The sequence below is a fragment of the Saccostrea cucullata genome, unplaced genomic scaffold (assembly GCF_032062105.1).
Source record: "Saccostrea cucullata isolate Sc308-1 unplaced genomic scaffold, CSIRO_AGI_Scuc_v1 ctg623, whole genome shotgun sequence".
NCBI lineage: Eukaryota > Metazoa > Mollusca > Bivalvia > Ostreida > Ostreidae > Saccostrea > Saccostrea cuccullata.
The window spans coordinates 308,211-329,967 of NW_026930400.1; the positions used below are offsets into that span (position 1 = coordinate 308,211).

A 21,757-nucleotide genomic window follows, 5' to 3' on the forward strand; every position below is an offset into this window, starting at 1 on the left:
CAGTCGTGCATTTTCTCCTTCTTTGTTACAGATTTGATGTTATTGACCCCTCTGGATTTGCAAGTGAAAGTCCTGTCAGGGACTTAGAATTTGGTTTGTGTCTGCAAGGATGAAGATAATTTTAAGGAAGGATATGTAATGGTTGTGCTATGGGTATCAACCTGGGTAGCTCATTCGATAGAGCACCTGACTAGTGAAGCAGGGTTCCTGGGTTCAATTCCTGGTCCAACCACACATTTTCTCCTTTCCTGTTACACAAGTTTTGAATGTGCCTGAATTTTTACTTCAACATAAAATATTATTCCTAATGATGAAATACATTTTATTTCCACCATGGGATTTCTATGTATTCTTAGTAACTATTCACATTTTCATATTTAAAAATAAACATATCTTTGGAGACCAAAAAGTAATCTTTGTTGATAAATAACTGTACAGGAATTTGCATTTTTGCAAAATTTTCCTGACCATCATTAAAAAAAAATTATCACAGTAAATCCTAGCTTTTTTACTGTATTCATTCAGGCATATATGATTATCTCTTATATCAAATGTACCTATCTTACATATCTAGAAGGGATGGAATGTAGAAGCTTCTTGGGCCTTATAAACTTGTAAACTAGAGGACATATTACATGTTAATAGATAAAAACATGTACAGTGTGTACTTTTGAGTTTGAGAGGTGAAGTACAATTTCGAGAGGTGAAGTACAATTTCTATCACCCAGTCTTTATTGTAATTTATTGAACAGATGTACATGCAAGTCCATACAATTCACAAATTACTCATTCTGAAGACTCTGATCTCCTTCTTATGCCTAAAAAAATGACTTTTCATCTTATGCCCTGTTCACACGACAAGTTTAATTCGCAGTAAATTAATGCGAAGTAAACTAATGCGAATCAAATTAATGCAAATTAAATTGCGTTCACACGACAGCTAATGCGAAGTAAACTAATGCGAATAAAAATTTTACTTCTACAGTCAGGCATAAGTAAGTCTATTATGACGTCATTTGTAAACCACATCATGTATGCAGAGCCATCCATTTGATTCATCATGTAGTGGCTACAGGTATTCATTGATTTTAGTGATTAACATACTTTCCCTCAATTTTTGAACCAAATATAGCACAAATACCTATATCTAACCACCAACACGTGTCCTGTGACTAAATTCTGGCTTTACGCATGCGTCAAAATTTAATTCGAATTAGCTTCGCTTAGCGTTAACACGGAGCTAATGCGAAGTAATTTAATGTGCAGTAAACTAATTCGAATTACGGTAAACTAATTTGCATTAAATTTTCCGTGTGAACGCTAAGTGAAGCTAATTCACAGTAACTTTATGTTTAATTCAAATTAAACTCTCCGTGTGAACAGGGCATTGATTTTAAACTGTAGAGTTACCATTTATTTAACCAGTGAATTTTATAATTTTGAGTGTGCATGTATAGGTTGGGGCAGTCTCACTGTTTTTGGTTTTAATAAAATAGAAATAAAAAGTAGGGGAAATGTACAATTTAATCCACATGCTTCATTCAAGCAAAAGTCTATTTTAAAGAAAAAGAAAATGTCTCCCTGATACATAAACTTATACTTGATTTAGAAAAAAAAATTCTGATACATGTACCAATTATTTTCACTTAGTGATTAGGTTCCATGCAAAACAGAGTAATATGTAAAAGCCTTGAAGAAATCTAACTCTAAGATACCAAAGATCCCGGAACATATTTTGGTTTTGAAATTATTGAGAGTCTATATTATAATGATTAATCCTCATCAAGGAAATAAAAATGGTATTTTTATTACTTACTGAAATAAAACAAATACCACAGTTTAAACAAATGACAGTCATTTCAGGGAAAATCAGCACTTCAAAAATTTTTCATTACTTTTTACCATTTTCATGTATATGCACATGTTTGAATGCATCTTTTCTGAAACATAATGTTTTTTGTTCTTCTCAATACCATCTGGATTTTTTAAAGTAAACTTCACTTTTAGTGTAGAGAACTAGCTTACATTTAAAGACACTAGAAAATATCAAGTTTAATTATTTTTTTTAATTTTAAATAAAAATTTTACAATATATCATATATACTGTTATAAAAAAATATTTGAAAGTTTTCCCAAATAGATGGGAAAAAAGCAGCTTTAAACCAGAAATTTAAGGTGTAATTAGGACCACTTAATTGACTCTTTTAAATTCATATTGTGTATATTTCGAATACCTTCATGCATCATGAATTAATTTTGCTTGATCACAAGAATATATTCTCTATATATCTCTTTTGCACTTCCTTATTAATGCAATCACTCATCGGAAAATTTGCTACAGTGTTCAAGGCCCTCTACATTTATTTTTTTTATTAGGTGAAACCTTTTTTTATCTTTCAACATTTTTTAAATGGGTCTTTAGATTAAAAAAAAAATATTTGTTTATTCATTGTTTAATAAAAAAAAACAAATACTCTTAATTGACAAGATGTTTCAATTTTTTTTTTTTTTTTTTTTTTTTGCAAACCTTTATTTCAAAGCAAAGATTAATTTACGTATGTAAACAACGTGCACAGCCACTGAGGAAGAGAAAAACGTCTGTGACTTGCCAGGTTCAATCTCGTGCATTATTGTTTTCATTTAGACGATGTAATGTATGTCTACTTACAAAACCCCAAATAAACAAATAATAACCACATTATGCCCAAAATATAAAACTTTACCGACCATATAAGCTCTCGATATGCTTCAGACTAAAGTGTAGCATGTGCACCCTAATTTCGTTTTAACAGGAAGAACTTCGCAAGGTTAAGGTCAAGTCAAGTTAACCAAAGTTTTGCTGCTATAATATCGACAATTTCTATGTAATTTTATGTCTACTAGCTCAAATTTATTAGAATTATTAATATTTGACTATTCTGCGGATTTATTTCTTTATTTTTCATTATGTTAGAGCTAGTTAGTAGATATTTATTACATGCGCGTTTTTTCCCTGTTTCCAAAAATAGCGGACTGACTTTCTTCGTAACAAAAGCCAACACCTTCACTTTAAATCACAATTTCAAAAATAATTCGCATATTTTCACATCTTAATTACCTATTTTAAAATTTTTATGGTTTTATAATGCATATTGATAGATTCTTAGTAATTCACAACTCATTTATACGTTTTATACAACGTTTTATGTTACGAAGCGCTAATTCCACACTCAGACCCAATATATACGGTAGCGTTTGTGACGTCAGACCCAATATATTGGGTTCCCGCACACAAAGGGTTAAAAAAGAATTTCCCATTTTTTTTTAATACAAACTAAAGATTTTTTCAATCATATTTCAAAAACTATCTCCTTTACAAATAATTAAAAAAAATTGAAAACAAGTTTAAAACTTTGTTTTGATACAAATTTGATAACCATGTTTTACTTCATTTTTTAAACAAGTAAAGGGACATAACTCAAGTTCTTCACCTCTTATGCCCTGTTTACACAACGAGTTTCATTCGCAGTAAATTAATGTGAAGTAAACTAATGCGAATCAAAATAATGCAAATTAAATTGCGTTCACACGACAGCTAAAGCAAAGTAAACTAATGCGAATTAAAATTCTACTCCTACGGTCAGGCATCAGTAAGGCTATTATGACGTCATTTGTAAATCATGTCACCTTATGCAGGAGCAGATGCAGTTGACATAATGTTACAGTGTCTGTACACACATTTTAGTGATAAACAAAATTTTTCTTAGTTTTTCACCACAGGCACTTGTTTCTGTAATAAATTTTTGACACATAGTATAATAATAACACCTTGTGTTATTATTATACTACGGGTAAAAAATTTATTACAGAAACAAGTGCCTGTGTTTTTCACTCAAAAATAGCACAAATACTTCAAGCTGACCATTGACATGGGGCATTTGACCTAATTTTGCCATTACGCATGCCTCAGAATTTAATTCAAATTTAGCTTCGCTTAGAGTTCACACAGAGCTAATGCAAAGTAACTTAATGCGCAGTAAACTAATTCAAATGAAACTAATTTGCATTAAATTCTCCGTGTGAACGCTAAGCGAAGCTAATTCGCAGTAACTTTACATTTAATTCGAATTAAACTCTCCGTGTGAACAGGGCATAAATAAAGATTCATATTTTGCAGTGATGGAAGGGCGTGCCCCACATGCAATCATCGCACTGAACTGAAAAATAGCACATTAAATCAATCAATAGTGCCCCCGAGGTGTGCATTCAATTTTTAGTGATGTCATTTGTAAATATTTTGCATACAACTTTTTTTTTATAGTTTTGATTTTGTTTATTTCGTTTTAAATGCAGTCAATTTTAAAACAAAAAAAATCTCCTTGGTTGAACCCCATCAAAAACTGCTTCGACTTAAACAAAGTACTTACATTATTAAGTGTATTTCTTTATTCATTTGTAGGGTAGGGTGGTGCTCTTTACAAAACTTTGATGTAATGGTTTATGCAAATAAAGGGTAAATTGTATTTTATGCAAGTTCCTTTAAATTTGCTGCATTGCATATGTTAAAAAAATATTTGGTTCTTTAAAAAAGTGTTTTCTTTAGTATTCACATTTGTCTGTCATTTACTTATTTCCTAAAGTAGAACAGTTGAACTTCGGTATCTCGAACACCCCAAATCTCAAATACCATGGATATGTGGAAGTCATTTTAAAGTCTCAACCATTTATTCCTCAAGTGTTTAACCCTGGATATATCTAATCCTCAGATACCTTGAAGTATTTCCTCAGTACTTTTGAGTTCAAGATAATGAGGTTTAACTGTATATTGAAGGTTCATTCATTAGTTAGTTAGGTTAGTTTATTTAATGCCCACAAACAGAAAAGAAGATTTTCAAAGAAATAATGCATTTTCACTATAAATCCTGTTTAGCCCCGCCCTAACACTAGAACCCCTGACCCGGGGGCCATGAATTTCACAATTTTGGTAGAGGACACAATGCTGATTACAATCAAGCCAACAGTTTAAGTGCTTGATGACTAGGAGTAACAAAGAGGATTTTTGAAGATTGCACTAATTTTAGTGGATTTTGCCCCACCCCCTGGCCCCGGGGGGGGGGGGGAGGGGGAGGGGGGTAGGGACCATGAAATTCACAATTTTTGTTCCCCTTCACCCATAGATGTTATATGCCATATTTGGTTGAAATTGGTTCAGTGGTTTCAGAGAAGTAGCCAAAAATGTTCAAATGTTAACTAACAACGCACGATGACGGACGAAAAAAGATAGCAATAGGTCACCTGAGTTTACTCAGTTGACTTTAAAATGTTCACAGTTGCACCATAGTTCCATTAGCTCTTTTGGGCTTCAAAATCCCGATTTTGTGTTTTAAAGTTGCAGACCTGTTTACCCAAATTGTTGTTTCTAAGTATTTTTTATTAGACTTGCCTATGAGATTTTACATTTGCCTGTAAGATTGAATTTTCTATCGATTTTACGTATATTGATTGAGAACAACTGCTTTTTGATTACCAAAACATGGTTTAATAACATGTTCATTATATACCACAGACTTTTGGCAAACGACATATCTTCTGTGTTTGAAATCTATTCTAACGATAAATCATAATGTAATCATAAACAAGTGTATTTTTTATTTTCGTATTTTTATAATTATAGCAAAATATGAGACATATTTGGGACTGAAAATCCTTACAAAATATGGCAAAATCATTAGAGTAAACAGGTCTGAAGTTGTACAAATTCATACAATGCAGACACTGACCCATGAAGAGACTTGACATTTTGGAAATTCATGACCTGACCATGTCTGATCTATAATTTTTCAATGAACAGTTTAACAAGCATATAATGTCAATTCTACTACGGTTATTGAAAACTTGAAAGGAAGCCGCCAGACATTATTCTCCAATAGATCACGAACGTCATCAAAAAATTATCAGATCAGAAACACGTATCAAATCTGAACAATTCAAATGCATGTTTGGCTGTAGAAAGAAATACATGATTAGACCGCATCGATGTATCGTCTTTTGCAGTACAAACACTGTAAATTGCATCAAGTTGTTGATGAATGTCGGTTTTTATAGCTAAGCAGGGCTATTCCACGGACCTCCCTACACATTTTACAACGTGATTTTAGCAGTAAAACAAGAACATGATTTTGTTTTTGTATATTCATTTTAACTGATCAACACATATAACAAACAAATTTGTAATTAAACAAGACTATTTTTAATGCAACAAAAGCTCAAATCATCTGCATTCCATATATAGGTAGGTCAACAAAATTTCTCTCTGGTGTTAAATAGAACAACGTAATCGAGAACATGGTGACCTAATTCGTTTCTCTATAGAGGAATTCATCGGCCGTATTTATCGCCCTTGGTAGAATAGAAATAAAGTCCTTGTTGTCGTGAATGATGCAGAATAACCTCCTCGGTCTCGAAATGTTGTTTGAAATAAAAAAGTCTCAGCTAACGCCTCGGCTTTCATATTTCAAACAACATTTCTCGACCTCGGAGGTTATTCTGCAACATTCACGAAAACGCGGACTTTATTTTGTAATTCAGTGCCAGGGTGAAAAAATAAATCAAAAGCCCAAAAGGCTTCAATGGCGTCAAACAAGAAAAACAATTTCAAAAGATCTGCAGATAGGTCAAGCGAGTGACTCCAGTAATATGATAATAAAATTAAGAAATTGTCTTAACACAAATACAGAACAAGGCCTTATGTCCTGGTCTGTATGAGACAGGGTTCAAATTGACTAAACATCGTCAGAAAATCAATCTAATTTCTTTTCAGTCAATCGAAGACCTGGAATTACTGGTCAATACCAGGTTCGGATAAAATTCGATTTAAGATAGTAAAAGTAAAGCTAAGATTAAGAAATTCAATTTCTATAGTCTTGTTAAGTATAAATTGTCTAAACCGGCTACCGTCGGTTCCATAAAAATTGGCCGGTTTTGACAGAATCTGGAGTACAGGAAAAATGCAAGAAAAATGCAAGAAATAGTCTTGCATGACTTACTATATTTCCTTGTTTGTTCACGAAGTTTGAAAGTTGGAGTGAAGTTTTGCTTAAACCAAAATCTACACGCAATTATATATGAAGCGGACGGGTTTAGCATTTCAATTAGCTCATTCAATGTAAAACCCTTAACACGCTTATTTATGATTTGACAATTACTGGATTGAACTTTTAATTTTATGTAAAACATTACGTTTTCCAGAAAGTGCTTGTTAGGGCGCCATTTTGAATTGTGTTCGATATTCGATCCCAATTTATATTCTAATTTGTAAATGGCGTACATATATTTTTTATTGATGTTATAATGTGATCAAAGGAGTCAAAACAAAGTTAAACATGCATTTGTTTAAACTTTAATTTCATCATATAATTTTATAAGCAGCCTGTGTCAACACCCCATTTCAGTTCATCTCATGACACTTATCATGCTAATGTAAACACAGATTTGCACATCCACCACAAAAGGTTTTAATTGCTTTGAAGTAACTCGGGTGTGGCTAGATTAGAGGAAATTATTATGGATAATTATAAGCAGTTGGGTCCAGTATGGCCGTTCGGTATACAGAATGGACAGTATCCGGACTACACAGATTTTTTTCCTGATGAATTTGTTAAAGAAGTGCATAGGACTAAAATTTATAGACGGAATGGACAAAAATCCGGAGTACTCAGAATCCGGATAAGACAAATTTTACTGTATTCGTGTTTATTTTGTAATTATTTTACCGTCTTTAAGATTTAGTAATCAGTCCCAAAATGTGATTCATGTCATTCGACTCACCCTCTCTGTAGAAATTAATCCACAACAACCATAACGTTTTTCTTGCGTAAAAATTAAACATATCGTGGTTTTGTAGTAGAATTAATTGAAGATACAATTGTTTCAATTTTGTATTCAAGCTATTATCATTGTAAACGTTTTGAAAGCTGTTGCTATTTTCTATTGTGGATGCATCCACTGACACATTCGGTCATGTAAATCTGATTGATCGCTAGATGACAATCGAGCAGGCTCGACGCCATAAAAATTTGATTTTAATTTAAAAATAATTAGTCTACATTTGCTTTAAAACTGAATTTAAAAAATAATAAAAAATAAATAAGCTATAAGTGAATTTGTGAATTCAGAGTAAGCATGTCAACTTTTCACAATCATTTTTTTGATTTATATAAACCCTAGGAAATACAATAAAAATGCACAAAAAAATCACCATACATTTCAGAATGTTCACTTTTTTACATTGCCACTCATGTAAATTGATATTTCATTAGCCCCCGAAGAGGTGACAAAAATTGTATAGTTTTAGGTGGGGTTTTTAAAATCACCTAAATACATTTTCTGCATATCAAATTTTAGATCAAACCTTGCACAAAATTACCCTTTCCAGTTTAAAAGCTAAGTTTCCAATTTTCCCATTCATCTTTTCAATAGAAAATTACTTTTAATATTGAAGTAGGTAAACAATTTTAAAAATATAACATACTATAAACAATCTAGTAAATAGAAAACTAGATTCAAAATCAAAAGGAGCTTTTAATATACTTTTTCTTCGATAAATCATTCTATAAAAAGGGCAATAATCCACATTTTATAAACATCATTGAAACATTCCAAAAAAATTCAATATTTAAGAAATTAGTAAAAATCGTCATATCAATTTTTGTGCCATTTAACTCACATGCATCAACTACCGTACAACAAGAATAGTTTGTTTTTTGTCATTTACTACAATTGTTAAAAAACCACTCTATATATATAGAGAGAAATATTATATATGATTGTCATATAAAACAACCAAAATGAAAAAAAAAAATTAGAAAACCTGGATATTTTCTTACAATTAAAGATGGTTGAGGATGTTTAGGATGATACAAATTAATCTCAAAAATTAATACAGTGCATAACTACAAATAAATTATCTTTTTTCACTGTGTGACACAATTTTATCAGAATTACTGAAGCATTCCAAAGAAGAGTTTTTATTTTTAATTACTGAATAAACTGGACGCCTCTCAATGAACGCCATTCAAAAAAGAATTTTCTTTAAGACATTTTATCAAAGTTTTTGTAAGCATAAAACTGTACATAAATTTCAATTTACAACTGCATTTGGATCATTGCAGTTATTAAAAGTCACCAATTGTTATGTAGATTTCTCACCAGTGCATAACCATTCTATCAAGGTTCCCAACTATTGTTTAAAATCTGTTTGTTATTGCCTCTGTAGAGGCGTCAAAATTTCTTAAGTAAAATAACGTATTTTCCAGCAGATTGGAAATTTTTTTGGTACATGAAATACTTAAAGGAAGTTGGTCACATTGTCTCTTTTCATATAGTTAACTTTTGTAACTTTCTTAATCATAAAAACAACTTTCCCCCCAGAAATTAAATGATTTTTTGTTAATCTATAAGTGGTAATTAAGATTACAGGAAATAATGAAACTTGTACAAAAAACTATCAATTTGAATAAGGTCTCAAAGAAATTTTAATTTTTCATTACACTCCTATACATATGTCAAGGGAGAGAACCCAATTATCAGGCATTGATAGTTAAACTATTATATGTGATTCATGATATCCATTCAATCAAAATTGTCATACATTAATTACAGTTGCGTTATGACTTTGAACATTGATTCTGGTTTGTTCATGTAGATTTGGTGTTCTTAACCATTTTCAAACAACAAGAAAAACAAATCTGTTTTTTTGTTTTTGTAAATCCATGGGGAAATTTATTGACCATGCATATAGCCTTTCTTATAGATTTGAAGCTGAGCATTTAGTTCAATGTAGGTTTTGATTTAAATATATATACACATTAATGCATTTATTCAGAATGTCGCAGATTAATCAAATGATATTACACAAGCTGAACATTAAGCAATTAAAACATAAGAAAGACTGTCCATTGGGCTTTGGACTCTTCTACAAACACTGTCTATAAAATTAATTAAGCAGTGTGCTGTCAGAACAGGGAGTGACAGCTATTTGATAAACAATTGGGCTTAAGGCTACATAAAAATGAAATTATGGATTTCAGCCCAAAATCAAATTTTATCATAATCTTGATAAAAAATAATTTGAATATTGAAGTCATTGAAGAGCTGTCAAATCTTTAAAAGACATTGAACAAACTAGAAAAATAGAAGAAAAAAAAAGAACTCAATTTTTCAAGGAATATTTTAAAGAAATTAAGGTCCAGAAATTTTGGAACTGAACCTACATGTATCTATAGAGAATTCACAAGATTCACCTCATTTACGGCAAAACTTGGTTATAACAAAGTCACTGGGACCTATGAAATTACTTTGCTATATCTGTAATTAGTTATATATATTCACCTATAAGTCAGCCCGCCTATAAGTTGGTTGTATTTTTTGAGGTTATATTGCAGGGATTTGCTCTTGACCCGCTTATGTCGGTACAACTTTTTGCCAGAATCAGATGACATTGTCTATTAATTGCTATGCTGTTTTACCCTGCTTTTAATTAATATTTTTAGAAATGAGGTCGATATATAACTTTAAATTATGAAAAAAAATGAAATCATTAAATACATGTATATAAGATACATGTAATTTATGTATATAATATATAAATGATATAATGCATACTTTGTTTAACGATCATAGCTGTTGAAAATAGAATATGATTTGCCATCCAGAAAATTACCAGTTTTTTTATGACTCGCCTATAAGTCAGACATAGACTTTTGGACTAAAATTTAACTCCCAAAATACTAGCTGACTTATAGGCAAGTATATATGGTACATCTGTACATTTATTTTCATACAGTTGCATTTTGATGACTGTTTCTGAAATTACAAACACTGATTATTTTGTTAATATAACACCTGTTCATAACCCTGCATACAGGGTGGCCAAATATTTATTTACAACTGCTTGTTAATGCCTCCGTAGAGGCGTCAAAGATTATTTATCTTCAATTAAAAGATATTACACCAGCATGTTCAAAGCTATTTTCTTACTTTATTATAATAAGTGAGTCACATTGTTTACTTTTTTATTCGTAAAAATAATTTTTCCCCCTAGAAATTCCTTGATTTATTGTAAATTTATAAGTGGTAATTAGGATTACAATGAATAATTAAACTTGTACAGAAAATTGTCAATTTGAATGACGTCTCAAGAAATTTTATTTTTTTTATAACACTCTTATACACATGTCAAGGGAGAGAACCTAATATAGCGTCATTGATTATTTTAGTGATTTATGAAATCCATGGAATCAATCAAAATTTTCATACATTAATTACAGCTGTGTTATGACTTTGCACACTGATTCTGATTTTTTAATGTAGATTTTTTGTTCTTAAGCATTTTAAAATGACAGGAAAAACAAATCCGTTTATTACGTGAATCCATGTGAAAATTTATTGTCCATATATGTATAGCCTTCCTTATAGATTTAAAACTGAACTTTTAGTTCTGAGTAGGTTTTGGTATAAATATATAGGTGTCATAACAGTATTACACTTTGGTTCACGTCAAATCATGGCTGACGCAAAATAATTCTGGAATCTTCCCTTCCGATTCGGGCATTTTGATACGAGACTGGAGCTGAATTTTTTTATGAGATGAAAAACAACATGTAAACTTCCTGTATTGACCAGATTTATTAAAATTTAGGGCGTGCTGATTTTTCTATATACTGTCAAGAGTGGGGAGTGATTAGGCCCTGGACTAGATTTTCAAGCACCTGCTCGACTTTGACCGAAACAAACTTGCAGATTGTTCAAATGTTACTACTAAAGCTGAACATGAAGCAATTAAATCATCTAAAAGACTGCCCATGTGGCTCGGGATTCTTAAACAAAAACTGTCTATAGATTAATCAAGCAATGAGCTGTCAAAACATGAGTGAGGAATGTGGGAAAATTTTGCTGTCACAAAGTCACTGGGACCTATGAAATTACTTTGCTATAACCATAATTTGTTATAGCCGTACAAGAAATTCATTATAATTAATTTAAATATCTGGGGATTGAAGTTTTTGAAGACTTTGCTATATCCGTGAAACTGGAATATCCGTATTCATACAACAAATGTTTTACTGTATTTCAAAAGCTTTGTTTTCAGTTAGCATACTACCGATTCCATGATAATTCCATGGTAACTTTCTTTTCACGTTATTAAGCAAGAGAGAATACTCGTGAAAATTTCATTCTCAGGTGAAATAGAATTCTTTAAGATTATATATGTACGGAGCAATGACCAGAATTCGTAAAAATTTTGTCTCACTAATAAAGAGTCAATGTCTATCTCACGAAAAAAGGATGTCCTGATTATTAAGTGATCTACTTTCTTTACTATGAGTATATATAATTCCCCAGATTACCTCATTTGAGGTGACAAATATTCATTACACATAAAAACCATTTATACCACCTTGGTAGGATTCATAACTTTGAAAGATTCAACAAAATCTTTATTAAAACTTAAAATTACAATATAAAAGTGGTAAAAACGATTTTTTTGTGTTCTTTCTTAAAATTAAAGAGTTTATCTAATAGTATTTCATTACCTATCTCCTTTACAAATGATAAACAAAATTGAAATCAAGTTCTAAACGAAATTTTGACACAGATTTGACAAGAATGTCTTTCATCGATTTTTTTAAACAAGTAAAGGGAGAGAACTCCAATACTTAACTTCTAAATATTGATTTGTTTTGGGTTTTTTTTTTTGGTCAACATTGTATATGATTAATCCTTGTAAATAAATCATTATATATTATTTTTACACATGAAGTTTGTAAACAGAAACGGTTGAAGTAAAATAACAAATAACAAAAGTCTTTTCCAATAATGTCAAAAAAAAAATCATCAAAGCAAAACTAAATGCATATTTTTTCTGAAATTTATCAGGATAGACTTGCATAGAACAAAGAAAAAAAGTGTGGGAGTTTAACCAAATGGACAGACTAACTGACAGGCAGTCGGACAGACAGACAGGCAGTGAACAAAAACTATATTTCCCTCTGGTTTTTCCAGTTAGGAACAAACTGTCTTAAAAGGCACTGTCAAATCCATTCCACACTAATTTTCTACTTTTCAAACACCAAGTATTGACAAAAAGTAGAAATTAGAGTTAAACAGTAAATATCAGCAATCCCTTTCAAGATCTAGAATTTCCTTTTAGACGAAGTAAAAGACTGACAGCACTTAGTGATCCCTATTCCACATGTGAATCTTTGGATCCACTCCTTGTAAATGCTTAACTACCTTGAATAAATGCCTTTATACCAAAAACAAAACCTAGATCCACTCCAGCATACATGTATCTATCACCTACCTTAGCTCCACCCCTGTGATTCTTGCCCTGGATCCACCTCTGTATATTGTGTACTCACCTTGTCTGTAGGTCTGTACTTGTCAGGTCGTTAAGGGCTAGCTTGTTACTCTCTAGTACTCCAGTGTAGTCTGCCAGTAAGGTGTTACCAAACTCAAATGCTATAGGTTCTATTTTGTCTGAACTACAGAAATAAAACAACATTAAATAATCAACAAATCAAAAGGTTCACCAATTCTTACCCTTACCACAGTATTTACAAATTTAATAATCAAAATGCCTATAAATATAATTCTTTTTTAGATTGGTATTTAACTTAGTATATATAAATATAAATTATATCTTAACAATATGCATTTGTTAAAAGAGAATTTTATATAAAAAGCAATATTCATGCATTAGAAAATCCCTGTGGTGCTAAAAGAAATATCTAACCTCCAACCAATGAATGGTTGTGGTCTTCAGATTTAACTTAGGTCAAGTTTTAACCAAAGCCTGCTTTGCTATTGTTTTGAATTTATAATATTCAAACAGAGAGGGAAATAGTTTTGTACAAACTACCACAGATGATTCCCTGTACATCCCTTCTCTGACTTCCCGCCGTTACCTGAACTTATTCACAAACTCTTCGTTATAATACTCCTTCTCGGGGTTGATTTTCTCGATGGCCTCTCGGGTCTCCCGGAAGATCTCACAACAGGTCTCATTAGATAGGTCCGTCAGTTCTTGGTATTGCAAAAGGATCTCTTTACTGTCAAAGAAAACAAATAATTTACTAAATGTGTACTTCAAAGAGCAGGCTTCATATTTTAACAGGTTTGGCACAGACAATAACGCTCTAGTTCATGAAATATACCCAAAAGAAATCATTTATAAATACAATTAGTCTATGGCACTACATGGCACAGACATGTGTAGTAAGAAATCAGGATTATGCCAGCTATTTCCACGATTCCTCTAAATTTTGAATTCAGTATGCCAAATAATGTACAGGCAAAGTATATGAAGTAAAATGTGAAGTTAACAAACAGACGTGTTCTATCTAATAACCTCTGTAAACAATATCAATCTGTGAAGACAGCATTACACTGACTCCTGTGAAATCCAGAGGTCGGATCAGGTGCCTATAGGAGGAGTAAGCATCCCCTGCTGACTGCTGATTTTTTATGATTTATATTTACTGTAAAACACCAAGCTTTTGCAAGATACATTTGCATTCATTTACTTTTTATGAAATGGAGGAAAACAGAGACTGCTTTCTGATCATGTGATTGACTGGATGTCATTGAAAATTGAATTTCATTTTAATTTAATAATATTGTCATATGAGGAATAAATTGGCCAATGTAAATAAGGCCATAATAAATAAATTGCTAGATTCTCATCCATCTTTTTTAAAAATCGAGGCGGGCGGGCGGCTTTTATTATATATTTTTTTCAATTTTGCAGATTTTTATTGACCAAGTCAATCGGTGTAATTTTATCTACAATATCCAAAAAAAGTCATAGTAAAGGTTCAATTATCTCTTACTTCACATCATCACCAATCTTTTTCAATCAATGACCCTTGTTTAAAATATATAAGCATGTATTACAGCAATAACCATCTTTTCAGCTGTCAAAATCATTTCGACTTTCGCAGGATTTAAAACGAAAGTAGAATGGTAGATGCATGAATTCCGTTCCCGATCAGAATTAAGACGAAGAAAAACAGAGATAAAAAAAATCGAGGCGGGGGTATAAAATCGGGATGGGCGGGGATGAGAATCTAGGAATATTTTTATTATGGCCTAATGAACGGAAATTGATGGTGGACCAATAGACAGAGCAACCCACTAACAGACAGCAGCAAACCAATTTGCCCTCCCTTCTTCCAAGGCAGGCATACTTATCAATAAGATAACACTTTTTTTACAACTGTTACTGTAATTTTACCACTGTTGAACAAGGATTTCCTGTGATGTCTGGTGATAGTTGAGGAAGCTGGGCAGTGTCTGGGTCAGGTACCCATCCTGACATGCGCTGACCTCGCGTAGTGACAGAACGTAGTCGTTGTGGATCCGGTGAAGTCGCGCCGCAGATTTCTGGTATTTCACCTTGGAGTCCTCCACCTTTGAGGATTTTCCACCTGAAATCAATAATATGCATAAAGCAAATACACTTATAATAAATTTAAAATTCTAAAGGGAATTTTCCTCATGATTCTTATTGGATATAAAGAATAATGAATCTATTGCATTGAAATCATCAATCCCTTGCATTTTAGTACCTGTGGATTTGATGTCATTTATTTGGATTACCTTTGGATTTGATGTCATTATACTTAGCCTCGTCAGCAGTCACTCTCATCACACAGTGACCATACTCCTGTTTATTTTTCTGTACCTCATCTTGAACCTACAAAAGCGTAACATTTATAAGTAATTTACACCAGTGTAATGGGTAGAAAACATCTTAATTTGCCCTATATTGTATACAGATTTTTTGGCCCCTTCTTTAACCTATACTTTCACACTTTCACACGCTTTAATTAAGGTTTGTACACCTGTAAGAAGGGTGAAAGGAGAAGAATTAAAACAGGAGTTGCATATGTCAGTTTCATAGGGGAAGAGTATTGAGTAGATGAATTTAAATATATATGATTCTCAAATGGCTCTTTGAGGAAAATAATAATTTAACATGCAGGTTACTGCATGAAAGAAAAGAAATGCATCTATATATAGTAACCTTATTGAAATCTTTTTCTAGTCGACTCCGTTCGTCGATGTAATATTTCTTGGCGTCTTTTTTGCGGCTGATGAGATCGGTGAGGTGTGTCAGGGTCTCTGACTCCATCTTCTGTGCGTTTTGTTTGATGTACTGTAACAGTTTGTCTGTCTGTTGTAGCACCACATCCCAGGCCTGTCAATCAAAAATGTCAACCAATTAGTTTTATTGTCTCTTTAACTAATCCAATCATAATACATGATACAACTATTGAAACTAAATTTTAAGTGTTTAAATGTACTTGTATCTCTCATTTCAGAAAATATGCTCTTTTTTTGTAACTAAAGAGAAAAATCAAAATTCAAACTATGAATTACTGTATTAATGTGATAAGTCAACCTGCAATCTACAAGTGTCAAGTTACAATTACTATATCAGTCAGGGGTGTGACTGAAATCCATCATTTTTAAAAATGATGGATAATGGTCATTTCTTCTAAGTATATAATGTACACAATTTTCTGATTTTTGTAAATAACGTCTTTTCATCATATTTCCATTCTCAAGTCAATTTTCCCATCCCATTTACTACAGTAATTAGATATAGTACACTATCCTGCCATAACCCTTGTGTAGAGAAACATCTTGACAAGTAATTGAAACCAAAATAATTTATAAAACTAATGAGATATATACAGACCTAACAATTGATAAAAAATCATGAAAAACAGTCATTTTTAATATCAGAGATTTTATTTCTAAAATAAATTTCAAAATAGAAATGACTGTTTTTCATCATTTTACTAAAAAAAGATGAATTTCCATCATTATTAAAAATCAATTTAATGACTGAAAATCATCATTTTTAAAAATGATGGATTTCAATCACACCCCTGACTGTATATACAGGTTAATTTTCCTCCCCATGTTTTTTAGCCGTTTTCGATCTTGTCAAGAGGTGAATTATCTAGAGTAGGAGACAAGAGAGAGTTATTTCTCTTTCAACAAAATTGTTTTTATGGTGCAATTTTGTTTAATTGGGCTAAAATAACACAAGACAAAAATAGCTCTGCATTTCTGTCAAAAGTATTAAATCTGAAATATTCCTGGAGATGAGACTATCTAATTAACCTGGAAGACTGCTTGCATGGGCTGAAATTCTGGACAGGTAAATTTCTGCGCCTCTTTGACCAATCCTGACAACGCATCGGCGTAGTTGCGATCGCTTTTGACGCGGATGTTGAGACACCGTTTCATCACTTCCAGTAGCCGAATTTCATGCTCTTGAATTCGTAGAAGAACTTCATGGGATTTCTTCCCCTGGAACTCTGTTCCAAAACCCATGCTGAAAATAGAAACAATCATGCTAAAAGTAGAAAATAATGCTAAAAATAGTAACAATACAGCTAAAAATAGACTGAAATATTAATTACACAGAATACAATAGACTGTTTTTCAACTGTAAAAAACATAACAGAACATTTTATTCAACACATTCAAAGACAATTGTACGAAGTACTGTAGCATAAGAATTATGTAACATTATAATGAAAGTACAGGTAACTCTTGATGGCATCATATCTCTGGAAGTTCATTGTACTGCTTTTAAATTTTACCCAAACTTTTTTCCCTATATTACTAAGCAAATTTACTCTTGATTTCTAAACTCTTGATCTCTCGAAACCCTCGATCCCTTGAAGTCAAAATGCAGTCCCGCTATGCATATTCTATTGGAATTTTCCCTTGAAACCTCGAAGTGGCTATGTGTATACAATGTTACATAATTAGCGGCTTTACCTGGACATTTAAATGGCCCCAGGCAGAAGACGCGGGTCTCGAGAAACGGGATGTTTATTCAGGTGACACTTATACTGTTAGGTGATAATTGATTTATAATTAATCATATGTTGCCTAACGTTTTATGCTATTAAAATAATTATCTTCAACTGTCTTACGATAATTCGGAGAAACGGTGTCAATGATTGAAAAATAGTAAATTTAATACAAGACGAAAAACTAAATAGTTGAATTTTTATTTCCAGTCAGTTTAACAAAATATGAAAATACAGAAACAGCCTCAATGTCAAGATTATGACTGTTGTTGCACATATACTTAGAGAACTTCGTTCAACGTTTAATGATCATCTTTGCAGTAGTCAATGCTGTGTACGATGCGGTAAAATGTCGTTTTCATTTAACGAATGCGTAGTTTGACGTCCGTATCAAAAAGAATTAGTAAATAAACATGAAGTGAATAAGTTCAATTTTTATTTACTCAATTTAATAAATATTTATCTACAATACGAAAACATATCGATGTTTTATAAACACCACGCGTAAAATGTTAGCACTGCATGAAAATTATTACATCCGGTAAGGCTAATTTCAAAATCGGTCAACAAACAAACAGACAAACAGAAAGATCTCTCAATTCTATGCCCGCGGACTTCGAGGTATCGAGAGTTACCTGTAATTCAAGACATATTCTGTATTTCATATGGTACATTGTGGTGCTTTTAAGTTTTATCCAAAACTGCTTCAAAAATAGTCTCTTACTCAGAATCTAGCTATAACCATGATAACCACTCAAATTCAACAAAAAAAATAATTTCATGATTTCAATGTGTGAAGAGCTGTTAAACACACAAGTACATTTTTTCATCATTTTGATTTGCCCATACAAACACAAAAATCAGGAAGTAACTTTTCATTTGTGAACATTTCGTTTTTGGGTCAGTGGTGCATTTTAACTCATGCGGTTCTCTCTTCCAACTGATAAACATGATAAATAAGCTTTAATGGTTTGTTCCTAGTTTGCACACATTTGTAATTCAGGTAAAGAAAAAAATAATGAGCAAAATGGGTTTGTCTAGCTCAGAGTATTTGACTTATGCACCATAAGGAAATCAAGAACATCTTGTTTACTTAATTCAAACTTTTCATACATGTACTTTTAAATTTCATTTTCATACAAAAATATTAAAACTACCACATCACATGCATGTAATTAAAAATAAATCATCTTTTTACCACAATTATTACAAAGCATTTCTTTATTTAAAAATCTTGAACATGTCGAAATTTTGTAAAATTCTCATGATTTCAACCATAAACTTATTACATGTACTAATTGTACTAATTATGGTAAATTCCTCTTTTCCAGGAAGAAAAAAATATAAGCTACTATTTACCAGGTACATGAAAAGCACTCTTCTGGATTGGAGATCTAAAAGATCCACTTATCATATTGCATCATAATTGGGACATTCCTCCTTAAAAGTTGACTCATCCTAAAAGGCAGTTATTTTTACTCTTTGGGCAATGATTTTCTTATTTTAAAGTTTTACTTCTACTTCAGTCAGTAAAACATAATTATGACCGAAATTATTAACTGTTAAAAACTTCAAACATAAAAAAGTCTCAAGGACAGAAACTCAATTATAACATCCTGGTTCTTCAGGCTTATATAACCAGATGTCTCTGTCAAGACTGTATCTCTACTGGTAGACAAAGGAAGAGAAAAGTACCGTATATACTCGCCTATAAGGCGGTCCGCCTATAAGTCGGTTGTGTTTAATAAGCTTATATTGCACACACCATTTGCAGCTCGCCTATAAGTCGGACATAGAGTTTTGGACCAGAAATTATCAAATTAACTCCCCAAAAAATACTAGTAATGATTGACTGCTGAATTATAAGTCTTCTATGTAAATTATTTCAATTTTTTTCCAAAATTTATGTGGGTATTGAATGAATTTTTAAATGTTGAATTTAGGAATTTGCATTCAGTTAATTCCCCACAAAAAATGATTGCAGAAAAACGGGTATCTAGAAGCAAAACATTGCATCAATTTGTAGTTATATATACATGTGTAAATACTGCTATCATGGTTTAGCCTAAGTAGATTAAAAAAGAAATACAAGACAATTGATATTGTAAATATTTAAGTCCTTTTGTGGTTGTAAAACCTGGTTTCAAGATGTTCTGATGTCAAAATCATTCTAACAAGGAAAAACAGTTTTTAAAAAATATTAGGTCATTTAAATCAATTAAACAAAACAAGTAAAACAGCATAAAGATTTAAAAAAAATAAATTTGTAGAATAAAATCTGTTTGAACATGGGTCTTAGCTTCTTTTGTATAAATTTATAGTCTTTAAAAAAATTAACCCATTTCAAAATCAATATCTTTTTCCACCAATGTTCAATATAATAAAGTACATAGTATTTAATTCAACTCAAATTACTCATATATTTCTTCCTCTTTCACTTCAATTTATTATCACAATTATCTTATTTGATAGTGTTGATAGGCAGATAAGCAAATTAAAAATATATATATTTATATAACATGTAAAATATATGGGTTGGGCCCAATGAGCATGATGTGAGACTTTTCATATATCAAACAAATATAAGCTGGCAACACAATTGGTCACATCCTTTAAAACTAGGAGAGTAATGTTTTAAAAAAAAAATTAATAATATATTATGATTGTCATTTATAGTTTAAGGAGAATACTGCTTAGTACATTAATCATGTTAATGAAACTTGTATTCATATCATTCAAAGCATAGGAAAAGAATCAAGTTTCCAATATATACCAGCATCATTGTGTTTGTACACATTAAACAGCATCATGATGATCATCGTGACAAAATGTCAAAGAATTTTTTTTTTAGAACTCTTAATTAATTTAATAAGGACAAGATGCATACAAGATTAATGACACATGAATGCATCACTTTACCTTGACATTGCTAAAATGTCCAGTTTGACCAAATGCATATGAGTCACCCCCACCTAGAAAACATGCATTTTTTTCCATTTGGCTTTCATGCTTTTAGTTGTTTATAGTAATAACAAGGTGTGATATATATGCATTGAACAATCTCTCTCTTTATGTACTTTGAGTTTCTTATGACATAAGAACAAATTATTCCATAAGTATAAATTATGAGCAAAAGATGCTACAACTGCACAAATTCTGACTAAACCTAAATATTCAGAAGCGGGGTGTGTGCACGGGTGCAGGTGTATAATCCCTGAAGAAACCTTACACTCGGGGCTGCACGACTCCGACTTAACACTTACGTTCTCACGTGGTGTTTTTCTAGCTGCCTAAATCCTGGTGTTTACATTATGATCTAAGATATCACCGAATTAATCAGGTTTCTGTTGGAAAACCACTGCATATCCTATCGGAGCTTCCGCTTTCCCGATTTTGTGCTGTGATGTCATCAATTTGTGTGTAGTTTTTCGGAACACATCTAAATAGGTGTCTCTCAGAAAATCTAACCCGATCGAAATTTCTGAGATGAATGAATGAAACGAATGAATGAATGAATGAATGAATGAATAAATAAATAAATAGAAGGAAAAAAAAGAAAGAAAGGGATGGATATATTAGTAAATAAATATAAGTATATATATAAATACTGCATATAGGATGCTAAACACTCTCACCATGCTCACCCCGACACACTGGAAAGTATATTACTTTACGAATTTCCCTCTCACCCTCACCCTCACACACACACCTCCAACCCCAACTCCCTTCCCCAACCCTACCCCTCCAACCCTAACCCCCCCCCAACCCATTTCCTTGAAAAGTATATTTTAACTGATTCACAAAATAAATATTCAGTGGTATAATGGCTTATGAAAATTCCATGTAGGCGTATTTCTTAATTTACTGAAGTATAAATACAA

At 31.8% G+C, this 21,757-nt stretch overlaps 1 protein-coding gene across 1 annotated transcript in view; it reads right to left on the reverse strand.

The window, feature by feature from the left end:
- Nucleotides 1-21,285, reverse strand: part of LOC134228456 (tyrosine-protein kinase Fer-like) — a 44,534-nt gene extending 23,249 nt beyond the window's left edge. The window contains exons 1-7 of the mRNA XM_062710116.1: nt 21,140-21,285; nt 17,176-17,389; nt 16,067-16,240; nt 15,640-15,736; nt 15,275-15,467; nt 13,947-14,090; nt 13,401-13,523 (exon numbers count right to left, since the gene is read on the reverse strand). Of these exons, the coding sequence (XP_062566100.1) occupies nt 13,401-13,523; nt 13,947-14,090; nt 15,275-15,467; nt 15,640-15,736; nt 16,067-16,240; nt 17,176-17,388 (944 nt within the window). The 5' untranslated portion in view covers nt 17,389; nt 21,140-21,285. The remainder of the gene's footprint in view (nt 1-13,400; nt 13,524-13,946; nt 14,091-15,274; nt 15,468-15,639; nt 15,737-16,066; nt 16,241-17,175; nt 17,390-21,139) is intronic.
- Nucleotides 21,286-21,757: the final 472 nt, after the last annotated feature.